The 27,288-nt window shown below is 38.2% G+C and overlaps 1 protein-coding gene across 2 annotated transcripts; it reads right to left on the bottom strand.

Annotated features, from left to right (window-relative positions):
* Positions 1 to 1,795: 1,795 nt before the first annotated feature.
* nptx2a (neuronal pentraxin 2a) lies at positions 1,796 to 22,133 on the bottom strand. 2 transcript variants are annotated; one of them, XM_051886090.1, is made up of 5 exons: positions 21,175 to 22,133; positions 19,733 to 19,946; positions 15,822 to 16,066; positions 10,408 to 10,587; positions 1,796 to 7,133 (listed from the first exon to the last, which is right to left on the bottom strand). In XM_051886090.1, the coding sequence occupies exons 1-5, from the start codon at positions 21,607 to 21,609 to the stop codon at positions 6,906 to 6,908; spliced, it is 1,302 nt and encodes a 433-aa protein (XP_051742050.1). In that variant the 5' UTR covers positions 21,610 to 22,133; the 3' UTR covers positions 1,796 to 6,905. The 2 variants fall into 2 exon arrangements, with proteins under 2 accessions (XP_051742050.1, XP_051742049.1); XM_051886089.1 differs by having other exon boundaries at positions 19,733 to 19,949; positions 21,175 to 22,128.
* Positions 22,134 to 27,288: the final 5,155 nt, after the last annotated feature.

Here is a 27,288-nt window from a genome sequence, read left to right as displayed (position 1 = left end):
ATACTCGGCTACTTTCAGCTTCTCCAGCTTGAACACAACCTCAAGGCAACAGCAAGAACTTGTGCTCTTTCTTCATGCTGTCCCGCTTGGGGAATGGATAATGAAGGGGAATTATAATTAAAACCGTAGCCACAATTTTTACAGACTGTAGTTTTATTTTTAACCTCACCATATGTGCCCAGTGTAGAGTGGATATTTTTATGGTCATAATATACTTTAAACGAATATACGTAGGTGCAAACTGAATGTAAACTGAATGTCTCAAATTCACTGGCCAAAGCACAGTTTGAGAGATTGTCGAGATCTCTTCTGAAGCACTAGAGGAGACACTCTGTAATATGTGATTGCTGAGGTTGTTTAATCAGGAGAAATATCTAATATTAATGAGACTCAAGCATTAAGACTCTCCATTTAACCTCATTTAGGAAAAAAACTGATATAATATAAAGTATTTCTTTTGTGACGGTTCTTTCCTATGAGGTGGTTGCAGCTGAACCTAACAATAGTGCTGTCAGATACTCCGTTTCTTCCTCCTCTCAGTTGTTTTGTTATTGTATATGCAATTCTGCCATGTTTAAAGCACTAAAACAATTACACAGTGATGCCTTAGGAAAAGGAAACCCATGAATTAATGCCAATAACAACCCAGAGAGTGCAAATTAAAACAGAAAGCCTCGGAAAAGCACGACCTACATTGCTCTGCTCATAATCCGCAGATTTTTTCATTTCCACCTGGCGGATTGCCAAGGCGAGGATTTTGCAGCTGTTGGAAGCAATTTGATCCAACACAGAGAACCAAGAAAAAAAATTCCATTTATGTCTATTCAAGGCTTGTGTGGATGCAAACAAAACAGCATAGCATCTCACTTCCATTATGAGAAGAAAATCAACACAATGCCTTCCCAGGAAACACGTATTGTCTAGACATGTCCAGAATAGAGACACCTACATGGTCCACAAAACAATTTCATTGCAGGTCGTTCCTGGGCTCTGGTAATGATTCACTCCTTCAGACTTTGTAAGGTGCTTCAGCGAAGCAGTCATTCACTACGAGTTCAAAGAGAAAAGAGGTGCAAACAAAGGGTTTAAACCAAAACCTATGGGGTTTTACCCTACAACACCTACAGCTATGCCAGCTGTCAAAGAGATATACCAGTTTGAGACCAGGTTGTTAATGATATATTTTATGATACGAGGCGATCAAGAAATTTAGACCAGAGGGCTTAACTGAGACCCCCAAATGTGTCAGAGGACTATTCAAGCCCCCTAATTAGTGTGCCAGATTTCACAACTCTCCTTAAAATCATCATAAACTCCCAGTGCAGAGGACAATAAGAAAAATAATGGATACAGCAGGGGCTGCGCATCTTTGAAAAGCCATTAACAGCCTTAAAGCCTTTTAATGGAAATTGATATTGCTATTATGATGAACTGAACAGAATATTGCATTAATGTGTCCATTTAACCTTGTTATAGTGTTCAACCCTGTCCCCCAAATCACAAAAGATTTGGACAAATAAAATGGGGAAACAGTTAATTATGAACTTAATGCTTGCTGAGCTCAGATTGAGATTAGGTTACTTGTAAAAATGATGATTAATTTTGTCAATAAAGTACTTTATATTTGTAGGCACTTCATTGTTTCAGAGATTTTTATTTATTTAATTATTTTAAAATAAATTGGTACTTTTATTTAGCAAGGGTGCATTAAACGAATCCTAGCGAATCACGAAAGATTCATTGACTGCAAGTGTGTTCAAACTGTCAAAGATTCAAATATTCCCAGAGGCAGAAATTTGATGTGTGGTTTTCAGAATCATTTATTGGGTGAAAAAGGACATTCAACTGTTCCTCCATGCTGAACAACAAACCAAGGTTGCTCTGTATGCGAGGAAAGAGAGATTTCACATTAAACCCATTTTTTTTCGGATGTTATTTTCCTCGCTTCTACCATTCCACACCATGGTCTTACATTAGGTGTTGAATCCTTGAAAAACCCAGAAAGCACAATTGGTGCTCAGAAAAGGCCATTCATTTTTGGACAAAAATATCATGTTACATTCTGAAACAAAATCAGATCAGGTTATAAACAATCATTTTGCCCTAATGCTGCCTTCAAGTCCTCCTGGGACGTTTCATCGTGTGTTTGGTAATTGGTCAGAATAACATGTACGCATTAGACAATTTGAAGTTTCTTTCTCTTTTTCAATTCCCGATAAAGACAGGAAGCTAATGAAGAGCAAATGATGCACATTAGGTGTCTAATTGATGCTTCATCTGTTCACTCCTGTGCTGCCACAGAGAATGATGGGAATTTAGCATCAGATGGGAATACATCTCCCAAACTTTGTCGCTATTCTTCATCAACAAAATTATGCACATGCAGTGCAGTCAACATTTCCAATTACTCATCATGGCCAACATCAATTAGCTTCCACCATGATTCTTTAATTTACACTCACTGAAAATTAGGAGGTTCCCATTGCGACATCATTATGTCATCGCACGCATACATCACTCAGCATATGATGACTTCATCAGGACCTGAAGGCAGCATAACAGCTCAAAATTCATTTACATAAGAGATTTTTGTTTCTCTAGGTACATTTATGACACAAAATAGCAGTAGATTACATTCAAATGAAAGAAACTGAGTATTCAAACGTGTTTTATATCATTCCAGTGCATTTCAGTAGAGCAGTAGAGCTCTTGTAGCCCAAATACAAACACGTGTCAACAAGGGAAACACACTAATGCATTATTAGTGTCTATTGTGTAAGAACGCTGCACCACGGTGAATTTCGCAGGCTTTGATCTGGCCTTTGTGCACAACAAGTTGAAAGATGAAATGAAAACATCCACGTAACACAGCGAGACGGAGTGAGACCGACAGGCCCAGCGGTGCATTTGGATGTGAAAACACAGAAAAGATACAGAGGACCACATTTACATAAAGTGTCCCATATCTATTGCACTGCTCTACTTCAACACAAATGTACAATTTGAAGAAGTCGTCATTAATAGATCAAGCACAAATAAAATCAGTAAAGAATCTCACGAAAACATATCCAGGTCATAACAGGACCTTTACTTTTTTTCCCTTCTCCTTCTTTTTTTTGGGTGTCATTATTTTTTATATTAAGCACATTTTCCATTTTCAGACATTTTACTTTTGATTATTTTTTTTTTTTGTAATTCTCATTATCAAGGGTGACTCTCTTTATTGGAATTATTTGAATACTGTTTTTATTTCAAGAAAATGTCTTTAAAATTACTTTTACTCAAAGTACATAAATGAATTAAACAAATACTACCAGTGCTAACAAACACTTCATATATATATATTCTTTAGTTCCTGTTTCTTCGCTCTGTTTAGTTTTGGTTTCCTTGGTTACTGATTATACTGCCTTCTAGCCATATTCATGCCATTATGAGATTCCAAATTGTAAAAAGGATTCACGTCCTCGTAATTACAGCTTGTAAACTGGGAATTTTCTGAGAGCTCCTACTTGAAGGTGTCAGAATAAACATGAAACACACAAGATTGTTGTCATCGGTGGATCCGACCAATCGTGAAGCAGCTGTGTCGTCATCAGAGCTTGTGCAGCCGCTCTGGAGAAGCTGCGCAGAATGAGCCAGCCATCTTCTCTTGAATGGCTCTCGTGGTACTTAAGTCAGATGCTGATTGGTCTGCGCAGTGCAGCATTAAGCCGAACACACTTATAATTCCCAGGCTGCATCCAAAATCGCAAACTTGTGTACTATATACTAGGCAAAAAAGGAGTGTCTGAATTCACACTACTCATAAAAGAGTAGGCAAAAAGTACCCGGATGACCTACTATTTCCGGCAAGATTCTGAAGTGTGCATACGATGGAAACTTTACTATCCCATGAGGCCACGGGAGAGGATTTATGAAGGGCAGTAAACTGACGCTGGTAGGTCACATGATAATGACAGCATGGCGGATGTAGTATGCTTACATTCATACTACACTCATTCATACTATATAGAACAAAGTAATTACTTATTCAGTGTTTTTCCTGCATAGAGAATTACGAGGCGGCCGCCTCCGTCAAATTTCGTGCCGCCTCCGGCTGTCAACAAAACTCAGGCAGTCACATGCTTAGATACCCCTTTTCCACCAACACGGTTCTGTTTCTGTTGAGGGTTCCCTGCCCATTCTCGAACTGTTCGATAGTGAGGCGCAGATCGCGGTTATATCCGTGGATACTGCGGATAGTCTGAGGGTCAGGCGGGCCAAGTAATAAAAAATAACATTCCAATTAATTGCAGGTGGATGAGAGATAAATTATTAATGTGTTGATTTTAATAAAGACAACGAATGTGCGTCACTCTTTTACTTTCGTTTTCAACTGAACGTATTTCTCTTCAGGGAAAACATGTGCCTAGAGCACCTCCTAGTGGTCATTAAATAAAACACAAAGGAAAAACCCTACATGAGATATTGCTTTATAACTTAACACCCTTAACTGAAAATAAGCTAAACTAACAGAAATTATTCTGATAAGAGTGTTTTCCAACAATGATGTAATGAAACTGTGACAATTTAAGTTTGAAGGGAGTAAAGGAAATGTAATTTTGCAAATGTGATGATCAGGTGCAGATCTCTAAATCAGAGAATATCATTGGGCGGCTGGCCACAGACTTTTTCTTTGTTCAATTTGGACACTGAACATGGGTTGGAGCTCTTTATTTTAAACTCTCAAAGTGCACCAGATTAATGAATTTATCTTTAAAATGTACAAATGGAATGCCCCCGGAACCCCCTAGAGAGATTAAAGATTTAACCACCTCTGCCTCGTTTTGATCCAGGAAAAAACCCTGTTATTCAAAATAAGTACCTACTCGAGAGTATGTGATTTCGGACTCCCCAGTCTGAGGACATGAACAGCTTTGAGTAGAACATCACATGTGGTGATCTTGTAATTATGACATGGTGTAAACGCAAAATATGTCCTTGTTTGTTTCTATAATTACGTATTGCTGTCACCTGTGTCTAGTTTAGTTCCTTTGTTTGCCCTGTGTATTTATGCTGCCTTCACGTGCTATCAGAAATTTGATAATTCCCACTTAAGAAGTCGTGATTACGAGCTCATCGCATTCAAGTTTTGAAATGGGAGGGCATTTATGTGCAATTTTTACCTAGGAAACTCGTATTTACGATAATTCCGAGAGCATGTGCAAGGCAGCATCATACCCACAGTTTACTTCAGTCCCTTGTCAGTTATCATTTACACATAGTGTGGTCCTTTGTTTCTGCTCTTGGTTAATAAATAAAAACTTACACCATGTCTTTTCTACACTAGACACAAATGGTGCGGTGCGGTGCGATGCGACAAAAGCAAACAGAACCCAGTATAATCAGTGATGCTGTCTAGACTGAATACGGTGCGACATGTAACGAGAAATTCCCAACAGTAAACTTGTGTTCTGTTCTATTTCTGATATACTTCAAGTGTTCGCGCTACTTTTAACTGTCACTTTGTCACGTCCAGTGTGAACACTGGACAACTTTTATCTATTGCGGCACTATCACGTGAACTTCTTTGTCTTCATTGTGTGTCCGCTAACAATGCCTTGTGTGTGTGTATATATATATATATATATATGGAAATGCTTAATTGTTATGAAAATAATTTTACAATGCAAAAAATGTGCTTAATAAAATTTAAAGAAACAGGCTTAACTTTCTTATGCAAAATGTAATTTCTAATTTTTTGTTCTTTTGATTTCAGAAGGAAAGATGGCCTGGGCATGTTTTTGACAGGTTTCGTGAGATACACCCATTTGCAGCATCAGACTGTCAGATAAATCAAACTTCTCGACATTCATGCGCTTTAAACAAGTGCAAGCGCTGTCAACCTCATTAGTCAGTATTTCTGTTTAATCTTCACAGAAAATAGTCTCATTTTTCCCCAGTGCTTTGTGCATGGGTCTAAACAGGTAGTTAAAAAAACCCTGACACATAAGTAACATTATTAAAAAAGTATAACACACATTCCCCTTATAGTGCTCATAGTTAATCTCATAACGCCATGTTCTGCACATGTCAAAATCCTTCATAAACATTTCACAGACACCACATTTTTACATTTGGAATTCATAAACTGAATGAAATCAAACAAGCTTCATACGGTGAAGCCCTTCAGCCAGACCACCCTGTCCCGCAGCCAGACCTTCCCCCGGGGGGCTTCTGAGAGCTGTGGGTCAGACCTCGGCAGCTTTGCTACTTTAAGGTTTCTGGATGGCAGATCTGCTCAAGATGGCAAAAGATTTTAAAAAAATGTGAATGTTCCCTCAACTAATCTCTGGATCACAGACATAAAGACACTTCCGTCTGAATACCTCCCCGTATGGAAAAAGTCACAGACTAGCTCCTTCATTCATGTTTCATAAAGCTCATGATAAAACTATGCAGTTTAATTTTTTTTTTTCCCTCAGTATTTGAAGGGCACCAACATATACACAACATAAAAGCTCAAAGCAAAAATCCATCTTTTACTGAGATCTGAAAATACCCATGAGTTTGTGGAGAGAATTTTTTTTGAAGGACGCAACACAGAGAAAAGCATATATATATAATATCAACAAGAAAGTTTTGCTTCAGCTAGAGTCACAAATACTCTATTCTGACCTTGAATGTGCAGACTGATTTTTATTTTTTATTTATTTATTTTTTATTAATCACAGTCATTTTAGTTATTGGTCAGTCAGATAGCAAAGTCTCAACAAACATAAAGCAGAATAAAGGACGAAATAATCCATTATGTGAAAATATGTAAACATGTGTTTCTGTCTTTGTCTCTCTGCAAGTTGCCAGAGCAATATTGAGATGCGTGTTACCTCTATAACGAGAACGCTTCCAAACTGACTGACGTGTCCTTAGGAATCAAAGAGTCGGTCTTCACAAATCTCCAATGCTGCTTTTGTGGCACCGCCAAATACCTCCACGTTGCCATCGACCCACGGCACCACGTTGCCAGGCATGTAGGCGGAGCAGTTGGCCATAGCAGAGATGTCTATAGGACGCAGGACTCTGTCCCACATGTTGAAGTGGCTTAACTCTCCTACGAAAGCTTGAGTGGCGTCAAATCTCCCACCTACGATGTCCTGTGGAATAACAGCACACTAGTCAACCACAAGTTGTGATTAGCGGTCAAATTGTTTATCTAGAATTTTTTAAAATATATTTTTACCTAGATTATATTCTTATTTTTATATACACATACTACCAGTTCAGAAGTTTACGTTTTTTTTTTTTTTTTGAAAGACATCTCTTTCAAGCTCTTACAAGCCAAAGTCTCTTTAAGACAAGTGATTTCACTAGGCGGCCATCTTTGAAACACGTCAGCTTTTACTGTCACTTGAGCCTTGCTGAATAAAAAAACAAAACAAAAAAAAAGCCTTAAGACCCCACGACTTTTGATGGGTAGTCCTTTATCTGTAAGACAACTTGTAAAATCAGTAAAACCCTCTGAGAAAACTGTGTCTTTCATTTGTTCTTTAATTTAATTTCTTTTGCATCTCCTTTACAACACTACAGCTAAAGCCTTACACAATGCCTGAGAAACCGTTGTGTTTCTGAGTGTCCTGCCATGTGGGATGTGCTTTTAAGTTAATCATAGGCCCTGTTTCCACCTGGTTTTAAGATGTGGACGATGCTAAATAAAATGTCTAAAATGTATTGAGCTTGTCCACTTACAACCACTTCCAGAGGTAGTTGAAAATGCATTCGAATGGATTGCTTTCATGGTGTAAACACTCATGTGGTCGAATACATTCGAACAGCCACAAAAGACTGCCTACTCTTCGTCTACTGACCGAATGCTTAAACATTTTGGGAAGCACGCTAGCCAGATGGGATTTAAACTTTGTCAGCTGAAGACCCAAGTTTGGTTTTGTTTTACCCACCCATAGAAGTGGACAAATCCGGACAGAAGTGGTTGAAAGTGGACAAAAGAGACGGATTAAAATACCAGGTGTAACGGGAATGTGTCTGCCTCGTCTACTTGTGATCAGATCAACCAAAACGCATCTTAATACCGGGTGGAAACAGCAAAGCCTAAATATGTCTTATGTCGAAGCCTGAGAAACCAAGATTATTCTGATTACACTTCCTGTTAAGATCAATTAATCAACTAATCACTGGGTTATTACTGTGGAAACTGATCCTAAAAAGTGCATATTCTGAAGTATTATTTTACAGTAATTATTAACTACAGATCTACGTCGGTTTCCTCCATTGTGTCCCAACAGACATGATCATAAAATGCCTCGCTAAATGCAAGTCTGAGTCTAATTGCTATAAAATATCTCATCTTTCCTCAATAGGGTGTTACACACCAAATGTAATACTCATGAGAGGGTTTTGTTCAAAACCCTAACCATAAGAATTAGAATCAGTGTCTTCAAGTAAAGTGTAATTTACAGTTTAAAGTTGTTTGGCCAGTTTGCAGGTGCTGAATTTAGTCATTTCAATAGAAATCCTGGAATTTCATATGAGGGCGAAATAATTGTTCAGGCAACCTAAAAACTGGTTAATTTTGAAAACATGTAGCTTTGCAAAATTCAGTGTTTTGAGAAGTTATCAGCAGCTGGGACCCAGAAGCTCTGATCCAAACCCTAGTGAGCTGCCTCGCTATCTACTGTCTACTTAGGCTTAGCAGCTAACCGTCTAATGCTAACTGATGGAACCTTATCAGTGACTACACTGAAATCCTCTTCATGGGACATTTTGCTGAGACTTGAAGTTAGTTAAAATGTCAACATACTTTGTAGCTAGCTGTCTGAATAAAAACACATTTGGTTTATTGGTACAGACATTTAAATGAAACTCCAAAATCACTCAAGCGGTGAGCAGGAACTGAAAAAGCCGGAATGGTGCTTGAGATAAGTGATTAAAAACACATTAAATTTACAGGGTAAAATCCTGTAGATTTGCTATAATACATAGTTTATTCCAGATTTTTGATGCTTTGGCTGCAGTGAGACAATTTTCATTGGTGGAGGAAAAAAATACACAAACTGCATTTTTTTTTTTAGAATGTGTAGCTTAACTAGTAGAGTATGCCAAGTAATGCCAAGGACAATCAGGGGACTGAATAAAATGGATTGTAAATGATTCTTTAGATTTAAAAATGTTCTTCAAACTAAGAAATAAATGGTTGTTTTAATAACTGTTAACTGAAAGGTTTTTTTTTTGGTTCTTCTATGGCAATTTGGGCACCCCATGGGCACCCCCATTTGGAACTTTTTTTTTTTTTGTACTCATATTTTGTAGAAATATGTACTCAAGCATATTCATTTTTAAAAGTTAAAGAGTTCCAATTGTACTGCACAACAGGAATGACCCAGGGGTTTAAAAGACAATTAATATTCAGCAAGACTGCACTGACACTATCAAATGAGAACAAAACTTGAACTGAATTAAGCTACACTAACTTTGCAACACTGACATTGTTATTAAACTGAACTGAATGAACATTGAACAAATCGAGCTAAATAATTCATATTCTCTTAATTGTATTTGTTTCATTGATGAATTTTATAACATTAAAGGGTTAGTTCACCCCAAAATTAAAATTCTGTCATTAATTAATCACCCTCATGTTGTTCCAAAACCCGTAAGACTTTCATTCATCTTTGTAACACAAATTAGGATATTTTTTCTGTCCCTCCATTGACAGTCTACGCAACTACCACTTTCAAACTCCAGAAAGGTAGCAAAGACCTCACTGAAGTAATCCATGTGACTCCAGTAGTTTAATCTCACTTTTATGAAGTGATGCAAGTGCTTTGTTTGCGCAAAAAAAGCATGACAGCACATGTTGTGTTGACGCGAGAGCAGACATTGTTGCGTGAACGTGCAATCTTCATTTGTGTTCCGAAGATGAACGAAAGTCTTACAGGTGTGGAACGACATGAGGGTGAGTAATTAATGACTGAATTTTCATTTTTGGGTGAACTAACCCTTTAACACTATTATTTTCCTGTTTATTACTGTGAAGCTGCTTTGAAACAATCTGCATTGTATAAAGCGCTATATAAATAAATGTGACTTGACCCAGCTAAGAGCTCTATTATTCTATCACTTTTAGTTATTTAGGTCACAGAATAACTAACAGTGCTTTTCCATGCTCTGTTAAGCACTGCGAATACTCTCAATTATCAGAGTAGTTCAGTGTAGGTGACCAGCAGATTATGGGTCACATGTAGATTTTGTGTGCCTGCTAACTGTGTCACATGTAATACTTCTCTCAAGAAGTCCCTGAGCTCTCAGTGCTGCTGAGAGGTGACGTCTTCTCACCATCGCGTGTGAAGACTTATTATTATCGTTGCATGTGTTCCTCGTGAGGGATCAGCTCTTTTATGTCCTCTCTCTCACCTGTTCTTGGCCCAGGATAATGACTCCTCCAGGTTTAATTGGGTGCCAGGGGGCCAAGTTCTCTCCGGTCCCTAGTCTCTCTCCATCCTGATAGGCCTCCCAGAAGCCATCTCTGGTTGTCCAGGTGATGCAGATGTGATGCCAGCGCCCGTCACTCACGGAGAGGGGAAGCTGAGCGACCTGTGACAGAAAGCCGTTGGGGGTTATTACCATGCAAACTGATGCTAAAAAGTACATATTCTAGATGAAGTAGCCATAGTAATTATTCACTATAGATCAATGATGGTTTCCAACATTCTTATGCAGTAGGGTGTCCTTTGTGGCTGCTAAGGATGTTCTGGGTGGTTGTCCAATGTCAAAAGAGTCCAAGTCTCTACAATATACCGGTCCCTAGACATGGCTTCAGTCCTTCCTTAAATGCAAGTCTATGAGTCTGATTGCTTAGAACTGTAATGGTAGGGCGAAAAAGTTCCCTACACAGATTTCGAAACCGATTACTTTCTTGTTTATTAATGTGAAGCTGCTTTGAAACATTCTGTATTGTATAGAGTGCTAAATAAATAAATGTTACTTAACTTGACTTGTCAATAGACAATGAACCATTTTGCCTGATGTGAATGCACCGTAAGTGCGCTTAAATTGAATTAATAGTATTCATTTTTCCAGAACGAAATTCAAACATCAAATCAGTGAAATGATCCGGTCTTTCACTGCTGCATACGGGTTAAGTTACACACAACTTGTATAAAGAAAGCTTATAATGAGGTGCATATAGCAACCACTATAGTGCGCATTTTAAAACTCTTTTGACGAACGCAGACAGAGCATCATATCATTTATAAACGGCCATTGCTATTACTCGCGTGCCACAATCTCTTCTTGTGGTTTTGCTTCTCTGCATTGGTCTTTGAGTAATTTCTTCTACGTACACAGGGATTAAAAGATTACAATAAATTACAATAAATTATTGTAATTGGGTACAATAAATTTAATCTTTTCATTAGGACAAGGACAAAATGCACATTGTACCCAGTTTCAAAAAATTGTTTGGTGTGATTCAATTCAAAATTTAGGGGGACGAGAGGGAGGACCAAGCTTGTAAGAGTGAGGCTGTGTGTCCACCAAAGCATTTTTTCCAAGGCTAGCGTGTTTTTCCAATTGTTTTCAATGGGAGCGCCACGTTTTTAAAACAGCAGGAGCGTAACGAGGTGCTGAGCTGCTCTATTTCTCTGCGCTGAGCCGAGGCGCTCTATTTCATGCTGAAGCACTGAGTGCTCTGCGATTTTTACCAGTTGCGGAGAGTTGAAGAATGTTCAACTTTGTGTAAAACGCAGTGCTCATCACTGTCACTTTGTACTCAGCCGTCCAATCACAGTGCAGGAGGGGTGGAACAAATATCACACCAACCAACCGCCACATTCTGCTTGTACAACATCAACAGATGACAAGAAGAAGCATAATAACGGAACAAAATAATTTAAAACAAGAGCTAGAGCAAATACTTTACATTGTATCGACATTTTTATATAGAAACAGTACAGAAACAAACTATCTGTGAAATGAGATACTATTAACACTTCCGCGAATATTCCGTATCATAACAAGCAAAGCGTCTCAAATGATAAAAACGTTCTCAAGCGCCCCCAGCTAGGTGTTTTCAACAGAGCGCCTACCGTTTTCAGCTGGCTAAAAACACTTTGGTGGACACATGACCTTAGAAAGGAAATAGAGTGTCTTGATGAATCATCATAACATAAACTCCCTGCTATAAAGTTGCATCTGACACTCTACAAACTTTAAAATAATTTATATATTTAAACTGCAAGCTAGACACACATTGAGTTTGACATCTACTGCTCCTTGAGACCGAGGCTTTAATGCACTTAAGTGGAGAAGTATGCAAAAAGTATGAAAACATAACATTCAGACAGAAGTAACGAAGCACTGAGGTGTGATGTATTCACTGGAGTGAGAAAAAGCACTGAAGACACACTTGACAGGTAATCAGATTCGGCATGGCAGCATCTCACTCGATCCTCGTCACTTTCTTGTTCTTTCCTGCTTGACGTACACACACACACGCGCATACACACACACACACTGTACATGTATAATGCATGTTGTGCAGGGCTGTGGGGCAAGATGCCTCTCTCAATAAGCGAGATGCCAAACTGACACTTCCTGAGTGAGGTATCGGGGGAATTAGCAGGGCAGCAGAGCTCATTCGTTCTCTCGCTCTCTCAAGACCCTCAGGTTACACTCAACAAAAACCAGCAAAAGCAATACCTCACGATCTCCTCCACAAGGATCCAGAGATACCGCATCCATGGTTACTGAGACATGCTAACCTCATTTACGGATGAGATACTGGAACTAATTTTCCCCAAAGAAAAGCAGCTCAGTTTCATATTCTTGATTTAGAACCACGGAGGACATATTTAATTCATTTATGTGTGCTTTAATGCTAAACTTTGAAATCATCAGGGGTCTTGTGCAACAACAGCCTCTGAAAACTAAGCTTCTAACATTGATTTTTTTTTAAAAGTGCACTGGGAAACATTTTGTGATGAAATCATTTTGTGTGTCTCTCTATGAAATGGGTATGACGCAATTTCTACAAAACATACAAATCTAATTGCAAAAATCTCATTTCAAAGTCCTCATGCATTTTAAAAATACCTACCAATATTAACATGACATAACTTTTTAGTGTGATATATATATATTGCTGCGTTTAACTCCACTTTTAGACATACACTCACAAACTTCCCTAAGCACTTCCCCTCAGGTGAATCACTACTGCTGTCTTGTGTGTTCAACTTCGTCAAGTGGATGAGGGAAGTTTATTTGGACAGACACTTGACCCCTCAATTTTGAAAGAGGGAGCGAGTCTATTCATACGTACACTTCAGGCAGATCTATAGACCACAATTCAACATGATTGTGACGTCACAGCAGCAACTTGCAGCGCTTGCACTTAATTTATCCACAAGTGATCAAGTGGTTTAGGCGGTTCCAGTTAAACCCATTGCAAGGGTTCCGCCAGTATTTGGCACTCGTGCAACGTAAGCAATGTTGTACATCCGAGTAAACAAGATGGAGGGACGTTAGTGAGGGAAGGGCATAAAAAAAAGTGGACTTAAATAGCCTATCTCAGTCGACCACTACATCTATCTCTAGCAGCTATGACTCATCCATTTACCCCCTTTGGATTTATGAAGACAAGCAGAACTTTGTTATAATTCTCCAACTATGATCCCATATTTTTCACATCTTAAGCCCTGTTCACGTGTCCAGAAACTCAACAAAGTTGAGCATTTTAACTTTAATCAAATGCTAGGCGATTCTGTGCAGCGACTACCAGCGGGAGTGAAGACAGTGGAGCTCATGTGATGAGTCTCTTCTCATCTACTGTAGATAAAATTAATCCTTGCAGTGCACAATTTACAATTGATCAAAAGATGTGGTCTCTAACTACATACAGTTTAAAAACTTTACTGTACTTATACTGTACTGTGTGGGCACATTAGTTGTTTTTAAATGATCCTGTGCAAAGACAAATTAATTTTTAAAAGTACAAATATTCCATGTAGTCTCTCAATTAACATGAGGGTATGAAAACTACACGATAAATATAATACATTTGAAAAATGTTGTTCAAAATAGTTTTAGAAGGAATTTAATATCTTACTGCACAGGACTATTTAATTAGTATTTGATCTTCAAGCCCCTTCATGTGAATGCATTAAAACAGAAATCAGGCTGTGAAAACATTTTGTTTGAGGAACCTTTAAAGGCCATTTTGAATTAACTACCATTAATCATATTTCAATCAGTGTTATTTACAAGACAAAAGACACAATATAATTCCAGGTATAAATATAATTATTTATGTAATGAGATATATTACCTTGGTATATATTAACTCCACTGTCAGAAAAAAAAAAAAAAAAAAAAAAATTAGGGGTACAACAGCTTGTCACTGGGGCAGTAACCTTAAAACGATAACTTCACACCTTATCAGCCTCTAAAAGGTGAATTTCAATTACCTTAGGGAAGTGATTTGTACCCTTAAGGTACTACTATTGACTTTTATGGGTAAATAAGGTACAAAGATGTCCCTTTAAGGGTACTGCCCCAGTGACAAGCTGTTATACCCCTAAAGCAGAGCTCCAGACTGTGACTAAATGCTCGCATTTTGCGACCATTTTTCCTGCCAGTGCTATCAAAATTTGTTAGCACTTGCGCTGGCGCAACCACCATGACGTTGCCCAACATCAAATGAAAGTGAAACAACACTGCACTACTCATTTGTGCTTTACGGACCGTTTATCAGTTTGGACCAATGTCAGTGCAGTGCGAGCCGCGAGGCGCACACTATTCATGATTCAGGAGCCGATCTTTATCACGCGACACTGTTACTACACAGTGCTTGGAGATAAAAAATTTAAAAAAAGGGGCAAAAAAAAAAAAAAAGTAAAAAAAAGCATTTGAATTCACCACAGATTTAACAACATTGCTGCAAGATCTAATGAGAAGCATTCAAACTCAGCGCAGAGTTCTCTGTGATTAACCGTAGATATCAGATCAAACAGCGCTGAAGTGGAAACCAGGAGAAACATTGTGCCATGAATGAACAAGTTATAGAGGGCTTTAAGATCATAAATTAGCAACATTCACCATGGATTTAATGTAGTAACACTAAATGTAACCATGGAATTTTGGCAGGAATAGTACTTTACACAATTTTGGCTTTCAAGTACTTTACACATCTTTTTCCAGCACTTCAAAACTCTAATATTATCATATTTAAATTTTATTTTTAATGTGATGACCAAAACAATATTTGTCCATCCTTCATAGATAACCCCTATTTATAAAACCAAAAGTTTCAACATGTAGGAAAACTCACACTTATTTAAAAAATAAAAGAGACATTAAATTACCATTGTAACCCGTAGGTGGCTGCACACCATTTCCACTCCCTAATATATATTTTCAATCATTTGCTTTTGAATTATTATTTAGACATTATGAATGAAAATGCTGCCCTCAAATGTTAATCTGGAGCCTTGCAAACTTGAAATAAAACTGCTCATTGTAATTTCTGTAAGATAAGTCTATTTATTACTAAGGCATTTGTCAGTAATACAGTCAAAAAGGGGGAAAATGCGAATAACTGCGCTGCAGGTCAATTAAAATTTTCTGCTTGTGCTCCTAAAATTTTCAGTAAGGGGCTACAGTGTTCCTAGTAAAAAAAATTAGTCTGGAGCCCTGCCCTAAAGGTACAAGTTTTACACATTTTGTTTTTCTGACAATGTTGGGGAATACCAGGGAAAGCTGACGTTGTTTCAAGCAAACACAATCAATAAAAACCACGGATAGCTTTTCATCTGTAGCTCATAAAGGCTCACCTTATCATTGACGAGGAGCTCCATGGGGCTGTTTCCCCACTCTATCAGCACAATCTCATTGGCTTGTCCCGGGACACCGTAAGAGAACGGGGTTCCGATTCCAGGACTGGCACTGGACTTGAGCCACATGCACACAGTGAAGGCGTACATCTCTGGCAGACTCTTCTTTATGCGGCCGTACAGATAGTTGGTGCGCAGCGGCAGAGACACCTTAAAGTCCTCTGGAGATTTGAATGCATTGTTACCTTTGAAGAGAATGGAGGGACAGGTTTGCATTGAAGGACAGGAAAATGCAGAGTGCTGACCAGAAATGGTGTTAATTTGATTTCAGTAAATTGAATTTGGGCAATGCTTTCAGTTTCAAGTAATGAAATGAGCGATCCACATAGACTCATGTAATTGTCCTAATATGGAATGACATGCTGGGGCTGTGTAAGGTGAAATAACGATGTAGTTGCTGATGATGCATTGGTGTTAATCGTTCGTTAATCGTTCACTTTGCAAATGTGCTAGCACTGCTCTGAATTCTGAATGCAGCAGGACAATTTGTCCATCCAATGCTAACAGATGGGGCCTGCATAAATCCCACATCCAAAAAGGCCAAAAGGAGCGATAAAGGCAAACAAATGATTGTAAATAGCAAGTTCATTTACATGCAGACATTCTCCCACCAACTAAAACTGCCACAGCCTACAAAATCTGCCACAGTGTTTCCTTTGTTTCATCCTACAACATTTTCAACATAAAAATAGCCCAAATGCAGCGAAGCATTAGTTAAAGGTTTCCCCTGGCGCCGTGTTAAGCACTGGTCAAGTGTTCAAAGTTTCAAAGTTGACCTTTCAAAGTGCAGCCAATGATTTCCAAGCACTCTGCATGATGTACACTATTTCTGTCTCTGCAATGACTGCACCTGAGTTAAATTTTACACATTTATTTACGCTACAGTTAAAAAGTTTGGGTTCAATAAGATTTTGATATTTTTAAAAGGCGTTTATAATGTTACAAAAGATTTCTATATCAAATAAATGCTGTTTTTTTTAAACTTTCTATTCATCAAAGAATCATGAAAAAATGTATCATGGTTTCTACAAAAATATTAAGCAGCACAAGTGTTTTCAACATTGATAATAATCAGAAATGTTTCTTGAACATCAAATCATCATATTAGATTGATTTCTGAAGGATCATGTGACACTGAATACTGGATTAAAAAAATGATCAAATAATTTCTGCTCTGTTAAGCGTAAGTATGGAAGCTTGTTTCCGCCACTAAATAAAAAATAAAAAAGGTAATTGCGACTTATTTTCCAATACATTACTGACATTATAAAGAATTGTGCAATTGCGAGTTATAAAGTCAGAATTGCAAGTTATAAAGTCAGAATTGCGTGATATAAAGTCAGAATTATGAGTTATAAAGTCAGAATTGCGAGTTATGAAGTCAGAATTGTGAATTGCGAGTTAAGTCAGAATTGCGAGTTGCGAGTTATAGTCAGAATTGCGTGATATAAAGTCAGAATTACGAGTTATAAAGTCAGAATTGCGAGTTATAAAGTCAGAATTGCGTGATATAAAGTCAGAATTACGAGTTATAAAGTCAGATTTGCGTGATATAAAGTCAGAATTACGAGTTATAAAGTCAGAATTGCGAGTTGCGAGTTATTAAGTCAGAATTGCGAGTTGCTAGTTATATAGTCAGAATTGGGAGTTATAAAGTCAGAATTGCGAGTTGCGAGTTATATAGTCAGAATTGGGAGTTATAAAGTCAGAATTACGAGTTATAAAGTCAGAATTGCGAGTTATGAAGTCAGAATTGCGAGTTGCGAGTTATATAGTCAGAATTGGGAGTTATAAAGTCAGAATTGCGAGTTATAAAGTCAGAATTGTGAGTTATAAAGTCAGAATTGCGAGTTACAAGTTATATAGTCAGAATTGGGAGTTATAAAGTCAGAATTGTGTGATATAAAGTCAGAATTGCGAGTTGCGAGTTATAAAGTCAGAATTGCGTGATAAATAGTCAGAATTACGAGTTATAAAGTCAGAATTGCGAGTTATAAAGTCAGAATTGCGAGTTGCAAGTTGTATAGTCAGAATTGGGAGTTATAAAGTCAGAATTGCGAGTTATATAGTCAGAATTAGGAGTTATAAAGTCAGAATTGCGAGTTGCGAGTTATTAAGTCAGAATTGCGAGTTGCGAGTTATATAGTCAGAATTACGAGTTATAAAGTCAGAATTGCGAGTTATAAAGTCAGAATTGCGAGTTGCCAGTTATTAAGTCAGAATTGCGAGTTATAAAGTCAGAATTGCGAGTTATAAAGTCAGAATTGTGTGATATAAAGTCAAAATTGTGAGTTATAAAGTCATAATTGCAAGTTGCGAGTTATAAAGTCATAATTGCGAGTTGCGAGTTATAAAGTCAGAATTGCGTGATAGTCAGAATTACGAGTTATAAAGTCAGAATTGGGAGTTATAAAGTCAGAATTGCGAGTTGCAAGTTGTATAGTCAGAATTGGGAGTTATAAAGTCAGAATTGCGAGTTGCAAGTTGTATAGTCAGAATTGCGAGTTATAAAGTCAGAATTGCGAGTTATAAAGTCAGAATTGTGTGATATAAAGTCAGAATTGTGTGATATAAAGTCAGAACTGCGAGTTATAAAGTCAGAATTGCAAGTTGCGAGTTATAAAGTCATAATTGCGAGTTGCAAGTTATAAAGTCAGAATTGCGTGATAGTCAGAATTACGAGTTATAAAGTCAGAATTGCGAGTTGCGAGTTATGAAGTCAGAATTGCGAGTTGCGAGTTATATAGTCAGAATTGCGAGTTATAAAGTCAGAATTGCGAATTATAAAGTCAGAATTGTGTGATATAAAGTCAGAACTGCGAGTTATAAAGTCAGAATTGTGTGATATAAAGTCAGAACTGCGAGTTATAAAGTCAGAATTGCAAGTTGCGAGTTATAAAGTCAGAATTGTGTGATATAAAGTCAGAATTGCGAGTTATAAAGTCAGAATTGCGAGTTGCGAGTTATATAGTCAGAATTGGGAGCTATAAAGTCAGAATTGCGAGTTATAAAGTCAGAATTGTGTGATATAAAGTCAGAATTGCGAGCTATAAAGTCAGAATTGCAAGTTGCGAGTTATATAGTCAGAATTGCGAGTTGCGAGTTATATAGTCAGAATTGGGAGTTATAAAGTCATAATTGCGAGTTGCGAGTTATAAAGTCAGAATTGCGAGTTATAAAGTTAGAATTGTGTGATATAAAGTCAGAATTGTGTGATATAAAGTCAGAATTGCGAGTTATAAAGTCATAATTGCGAGTTGCGAGTTATAAAGTCATAATTGTGAGTTATAAAGTCAGAATTGTGAGATAAAAAATTGCAATTAGCTTTTTTTTATTTTGTATTTCATAGCAGAAACAAGCTTCCATTCATAAGAGATGTCTTTCAAAAACAACAAAATCTTGCTGACCTTTTTAAACAGTATTTTTTTTTTTTTCTCATTTATTGTTTGCTTTTTTATTTTCAATACTTTTTGTTTGCTGTCATGCAATGATCAAGGACAGCTTTTGTTCTGTAATATATCAAAACAATTGTCAGGACTTTTTTTCTCTTCTAAGCTCAAATGCATATTTTCACTGTGAATCTGTGTATACTTCATGCTTTCTTTTTTATAAGCTTGTTGCCCTTCGGTGGCGCTTTCTGCTATGTTTTTTCATGTGGAGTTCAAAGCGGTGCATGGAACTTGCATTGAGCGTGAAAGGTTTTCGACTAGTCTTTCTATCCCATACTGAGGACAGCAGGTGAAAAAAAAAATGTTTGAACTGGTAGGGCACCACATCAGTAAAAAAAAAAAGATGAATTCTGTCTCATTTGACATGACTGACTGAATAATTCATCAGTGAGAATGGCGTACTTTTCTCCAGCTCGGTGATCCTCTCCAGCAGTGAGTTGAGGGTGTTCTCTGTGCGCTGGCGGTGAGCGGTTGTCTCGTTGTACAGCTGGCTCTTTTCCTCCTCGAGTTCGGCCACTCTGGTCAGCAGCTGGCTCTCCAGGTCACTCAGACGCCGCTTCAGCAGGTCTCTCAGCTCACTGGGAAATGCTCCACCTGATGTGTTGGTACGCAGCTGCTGCTGCACGACAAAGGAAACCAAAATATTCATCTGCTTAAACTTGCCAGTGGATCATTCTGTTGTAGCCAAATATCATTCAAAAATAAAATTTCTGGGGATTTGTGAGATGCTGAATTAATGGTGAATGCTTTAAAGGAGTATGCATTAGCTCATACAGCTTAGATAAATAGGTAGGTCCATGGTCCAAAACATTATTGATTGTTTTATTGGTCCAATTTAATAATAGATGTCTTTAACTACTGTCTACTCACATGATAAATAAATAAATAAAAGGTCATACTTCATATTAGGTGTCTTTACTATGTCCTCAAGTCAAAGAAAATAAATATTAGGGACAGGTTTGGTGGTATGGATAAGTTTAAGGATGGGTTAAAAGGAAAGGGATGGGTCAACAGTGTAATTATAGATGTAATTACAGAAATTAATTATAGCTGTAAATACATGCAGGTATTTTTAATAAAAGAACAAAAAGTGCATTGTATCAAATGATTAATTAAAATGTAGTTAAAGTAGTTAAAGATTAAAGCAATTAAAGCTTAATATAAAATGGGTCCGACAGGAGTTAAGAGAGTAATGTAAAATGACTGTGTTTCATGTAGAGTTACCAGGTTGGAAAATAGTATTCCTTATGACCCAATAACATTGTATGAATCATAGTTTTTCTTAATGATTGTGAATAGCTATCAATATATTGGTCAGGCTAATAAATAATTCATATTAACTTCGCAATTTACAGAAGTGGTGTGTCATTTGAGTAATTCACCGAAATCTTGCAATAGATTTGTCAATTGGTGCATTTAATTTAAGCAATTCTGTGTATCATTTGCTATTATTGTATATTGCAACTATCCGCATTATACCGCATGAGTCTCTGAAAAACCCACTGATTTTAAGTTCAATTACAAGAGCAAAGTTCTTTGCAATGTCGGTATTCTGAAAATAATTGCTGAACGTGTATCTGGTCACATCTAGCTCATTATTAATTTTTAATAAAAAAATAAAAAATAAAAAAAAAGAAAAAAGAAAGAAAAGAAACGTGAATTCAAATAGGAAAAGTCCCTTCCTCCACATAACACGGCTCATTTGACCTTGTTTTGACAAGCGTAAATCAAGCATTACTAATGAGCAAGACCAAATTTCACAGATCATTAGAGCTTTATTTTCCTTACAATCATCACAAATAGCTCTTAAGTGCCCATTATCACTCATAAGCATAAACTCTCACCTCCAGGTTCTCCAGTCGGTCTTTCAGGCTCTGCATGGTCTTTCCCAGCTGCTCCACAGTCTCGGTGGGGTCACGCGGCAGATCGCCCATCGTGTTTTTACTATAATCCTTCCTGCGCGCGCTGCCTCGGGTCTTGGCTTCAGCCTCGCAGCGCGCGAGTTTGGAGTTGAGCTCTTTGATGGTGCCCTGCTGACTGACGATAGTTTCCTTCTGCTGCAGGATGGTCTCTCGAAGCTGGATGATAGTATTCCGTAACTCTTCCTCCTGCGGACTAGTGCTTTGGACCCGGTTGGTCGCTTCCACCGGGCAACTGAGGTCGGTGCCCGCGGGCACAGCCGTGCACACGAAGCGGTTTCCTTTCGCGCCACTCGCGCCAGCCACTTTCCCGCTCCCTGACGCGTATACAAACAGCAGTGCCACGAAGAGAACTCTCATTACGACCGTTTCTCTCTTCAAAACGCATAAAACGAGTGCCAGTTCAGTTAGTTGGACTAAAAATGACACTTAGTGTCGAAAGAACGAAATTCCACAATAGAAACAGGTCTTCGAAAATGTGTGTTATTTAAATAATAATAAAAACCGTTAGAGCTCCACGACACGCTAATAGAAATCACTCAAAAAAAACAAGTGTAAGACCGAAACAACAGAGATTTGCTGTAATTGGCCTTGAAACCCAATAAAGCTTTTCCCAGTAAAAAGCGAGTACGCGCACTTCTGCTCTCTTCACACAGTCAGTGATTATGTAAAACAAACTGTTGGAGTCCTTCTTACGGACGCGTCAAACTGTCACTTTAACAAAATATCACTCAAAAACAAGCAGCTGTCCAAATGAAGAGCGATTTCCAGAGCTTTCTGCCGTTAAATTCCGACTCTCAGAGCTTTAACTCTCTTCACACACTCAGTGGTGCTGAACGGACAGCGGTGCTTTAACGGATTAATATAGAGACTCAGGCGCGCGCAGTTTGGCTCCGCTGGAGGAGCGCGCGCATTGACTGAGCTTCATCTACGTCACTTACTCGCGCTTGATGCGAGTCACGCTTGTAAATTATATTGCCGTGGCTCCATTCTGGCCTTCCGTGAATGTCGCGTTGAATAAACAGTGCGCTGAGTAGATGCAGAGCTCTTTAATAAACCGCAAATTCAGCCAATAACTGCTTCTCAGCCAATTTAACCCTCATGTTATATTGAGATAATGTTCTTTAGCTCATGTTTGGGGTCCAGAGGCACTTCATACATCCACTAAAACCACCTTGACAACAGTTATATACACTTAGATATGAAAAAATAAGTTAATTCTGGAAGGTCTCACAGGTGCTTCTCAACCTTTGTTACTCCTTTGTTAAAGTCAATATGTATATGCCCTCCAACATGGGCATGTTCATCTTGTATTAAAAAAAGAAGAAGAAGAAAAGAAGAACTTAGTTGAACTTTGCTATGGGAGAGGTATTGGTAGGTCACTGGTGACACTGGCTGTGTCCGAAAACTGGAAAATGGTGCCTTCAAGGCATGTCCGAATCCAATGTTAGCTTCACTTCCTGTCTCATGAGATACCTTCATCTGACAGATCTTTGAAGGCAGCACAGATGTATCCTTCGCTGCCTTTGATATCACACAATCCTGTACGTTTCATTCTGTGAAAGTTGAGCAAGTAAAATAAAGATGGCATCTGAAAGTTGCATTTGCTGGTCAGTTTGTGTGTAAATGTACATTTTTTGACCAACATTTTCCACGTTTGATGTCATTTATAGCGAGGAATTACTACTGTAGTAATTAAATATTTGTTTAGTTCTCACCAAAGCGTGCGCTATTTTGCTGAAGATCAATAACCTGTTACTCTGCCTCAGAAGTCTGTTCAAAATCAGTTTCGTGAGGTGCCTTCATGCACAAATGCTGCCTTACAAGTCATGCCTGATAAGGCAGCAAAGCAAAAAGTCAGCTGCCTGTTTTCCGATCCAGCCACTGACGCTGGTAGGTCACATGACAGTCACAACATGGCGGATGTAGTACGTCTGAATTTCATTCATACTGCACGTATTCATCTGTGCACGTGCATCTGCTGAGTGCATGAAGTGCATGAATTAGTGTATCATCTAGGTATTTGAAGTGCATTTCTTCTTGTTGGATTTTTCAGACTGAACACAGTACTCACACTATTTACAATTTAAAACCTCTTACTTTAAACTTAAAATGTCTGGCAATATATTTTGAAATAATTAATCATTTATTAATTAAATATTTTATCACTGTTCCTTTTAAAAGAAAAGATAACAAAATAAATATGTAACAACACTGTTTTATTGAAGCTGAAGAAGTTCTCCAAATGCACAATTTGGTACAGTGGGCACTGTTCATAACTCTATAATCACTCTACTATAGAGAGATAGAGAAATGCCAGTTGCTAAGGGGGCAAATTCAAAAATGGTCAATTTAATTGTTAGGTAATACTTTAGTCCACTTTAGATACTCTACTAACTATAAGTAACTTTGCAACTACATCTAAATTCTACTAACCCGAACCCTAACAGTCTACTAATACTTGTTACAGAGACTCAAACAGATGGATTAGTTTGAGCCCAAAACACTTTATTAAACAATGCAGAAATGGAATGAACAGCACAGCATTATGGAGGACAGGCAATGGTTATGTATGCAGGTCAATGGATGATAATAAAATGGCAGAGTTATGGGAATAAGGTGAGCATGGCAGGTAACAACACTCAGGAGGACGAATGAGAGATATAGAGTCCGTTTGAAAAGAGGTGAGACAGGAAGGTGAGTAAGAGAGTCCAGATAAGTATAATGGGAACAGAAAACAAACCACAGAACTGAGGACGATGCTGGAGATACCAGAATGAAGGAGTTGCGGGAAAAAAAGTAACCCACAGTTCAACGAAGTCTATCCTTCCTGACAAAGAGTATCCAAGCTGGGGACCAAACCTAGAGTGAGGAGTGAGAGTCTCTTTAGTAGAGCTGCGGTGATGAGCTATGCATGGTTTCCTATGCATGGAGCATAGTTAGGCCTCCTCTCATTTTAGTTTAGAATCGTCATACTGAGGCCTCCGCTCCTAGAGCTCAGGTCATATACTGCGAGCGTCGTCAAAGACTATAGAATAACACAAGACGTGTCACTCGTATTGTTTTGAATGGAAGAAAGTGCAACGCGCAATATGGCGGAATAAGTCCCGCCTTCTAAATAAGAGCCAATCGCCGACTGGTAAAGTCATTGCGTCACTGCAGCGGCCGTTAGAAACAGCCAGACGCCCGCCTCTGAAATTAGGCGCAAGAGACTCGCATTTAGGTCTGCCTGAAAAAATACAGTTTTTCGTCATGATTCAAGCGTTTAGAAAACAAATTATGAGACAGTTGTTGTCAGAATTCATTGGTGATTACAAATATGAAATTTAATCGAAAGCTTGGCAAACAGCTTTGGAGAATTTGATGTTTCCCCATTCAAAAAGATAGGAGCTGCACTTGGATGCCCGAGAGGCGTTTCAAAAAGATGGCCGCCGAGTGAAATGACTTGTCTTAAAGGGACTTTGGCGTCGTCCGGCCTCCTCTTGCTACAGAGAGTTTTCTCCATTGAGGCCTCCGCTCGCCAGAGCTCCGCTAGGACAGTATTTTTCAGTTTTTATATTGGTCTAATCTAAAATCATGGTTTCTGGATTAAACCGTTTTTGTTCATTTTGTCTAAAAGCAAATGACACTCCCCATAGAAAATATATAATTAGCACTGTATAGATTCTTTGGAAACTTGACATTCGTTATGTACGGCTTGTTTTCTTCACACCTAGTTTATATGTGGCCACTGTCTTCCTCCTGCGGCATCGGTGGCAGAGAGTTAATGGTCTGTTGCTGGCAGTAATACTGTGAGGGGCGGCTTGGGTCACAGGTTTGGTGACAGTTTCTATGTTCGTTTAGACACACGCAGCAGGAGGCTGCCACCTCTCCTGTGACTCCACCCAAATTGGAAAACACATTCGAGTTTCTCTCTCGCTCTCGTGTTTCCTTTTTGATCCAGGTGGCTACATTAAGCTTTGTATTCAACACAGCTTATTCTCCAAAGCTGGAAAAAAAAAAAAAAAGGACACAAAGTCTTTTAGCTTATGCCAAAACTGCATTATTGACAAAGACTGGTAAATGTGTAAACAATGCAGCAACAATTAATTGTAATTCATGTGTAAGAATTAGCCCCAATGGCACAGCTTAGCAAAAATAATAAATGTTCTTTATTGGCATTGATGGTTCCATGAAGAACCTTTAACACCCATGGAAATTTTCCATTCCACAAAAGGTTCTTGATAGTGGAAAACAGTCTTTAAATTATTACCTCACACCACCCCTTTAATTTTTTAAATAAAAAAGCATATACATATAATATCACCTGACATATCTATTCAATGAAATGATGAGCTGAAGTGGGTGTAGCCTTTTGTTTGGGGATGGAGCAGTCATTTTAGGAAGCAAAGCTGCATGGGACACAGTGCCACCATTTGGTAAGATAAACATCACTGTTTAACATATTTAAAATTAAATATCTTTATATATAAAAAAAATCTTTGTTTCATTAGGCTTGTTCGACTTCATGCAGCGCTGCACAGACTGATCGGAGGCTGACTTGAAGCAGTGCATGCCGGTAAGAAATTTTGTCCGACTTGAGACAGCGCCAACACCATGTGACTGTGACGTATGGCTTCAAATTACCACGAGAGCCAGCACAGTTTCTCATGAGAAGCTGCACGAGCTCTGATGACGACACAGCTGTTCCACAATTGGCCGGATTCAGCACATGACAACGATCACGTGTTTCGTGCTTATTCTCACACCTTCAGTTCCACTAATGCTCAAAAATCTGTATTTTTTGTAGAACAGTTAAAGCTCTTTTCATGTAGTTGCGATGGTGTATTGTGCCATGTTTATCAAAATAAAACTGATAAAAATGTAGACCCCACTACATTGGTATTTAAATAATATATGCTTATGTTGAACTTAATTCTTTTAAAAACAGACGCTGTAAGCAGTACGTAAAGTATTGAATGAAAATGTCTCTTTATATTTCTCTGTATTAGTCAAATTTTGCATTTATTTCACTTCAGCTGTGATAAAGTATGCAAACGCACTACGGGAAGCAGAAAGTGTCTGACTTCACGTCTCCGTTTTCAGCTCCACCCCGACTGCACGCGGCTACTCTCGCAGATCGGTTACATCCAGCCACTGTGTTTGAACACATTGTGGCTGGATGCAACCGATCGGCGAGAGTAGCCGCATACAAGGTTCAAGGGTGGGGGGGAGACGACAAATTTTATGATGGATATATTATCAGCGACACCCAAGCTCCCAAAAAATTTGGTGAAATATTTTTTCCTCAAAAAATAAAAAGTCATGCCATTGAGGGTTAAGAGTGTATTCACCCTCATGTTATTCTAAACCAGTTGTTTTTCATGCTGTCAAAACCTGTATGGTTTTCTTTCTTCTGTGCACAAATCAATATATTTAGCAGAAAAACTGCCCAAAAATGGCAAACAGGCTTTATGTGTGATATTCCAAATCTTCTGAAGACATACAGTATATTTGTGTGTGGAAAAGACAGAAATTTAAGTCATTATTCGCTGAAAATGTTCTCCTCCACCACAGCTGTTCCATATCATTCATATTCAGGTACATGGTGCTTCATCAAGTCTGGTGATATATTTTGCAATCTTAAATCAACTATTACTTGAATAAATCTAATGTCTACTTGAGATTAGCCTGCATGTATTTAAATACATTTTAAGCACATAACATCTAAAGTTAACGATGCAGCTCTGGAAAAGGGGCCCCAAGGACTTCCATCTGACATCACAGCTGAGGCATTAATCTGTTGGCATTCAGCTGTGTCATTCATTTGTGTCATATAACAGCCCTGTGGTGTCGTGTGTGTATTGTCACGACCTATGATCATCAGCGCTCTGCGTCACAAGTTTGTGACTAAGACCTCACAGTGAACACAGATGCACTGCTCTGCACACAACATGCTTTCTCATTTACAGCAGAATTATATGTCCCCTTGAGCAAAAATCATCCTAACCCTGACAGGTAGACAGGGATGAGCTCCTGTCGGTTGCGATTGTTTTGCCA

The sequence above is a fragment of the Ctenopharyngodon idella genome, chromosome 3 (genome assembly GCF_019924925.1).
Source record: "Ctenopharyngodon idella isolate HZGC_01 chromosome 3, HZGC01, whole genome shotgun sequence".
NCBI lineage: Eukaryota > Metazoa > Chordata > Actinopteri > Cypriniformes > Xenocyprididae > Ctenopharyngodon > Ctenopharyngodon idella.
The sequence above is the reverse complement of the archived record's forward strand: the minus strand, read 5'-3'. Positions and strand labels throughout refer to the sequence as shown.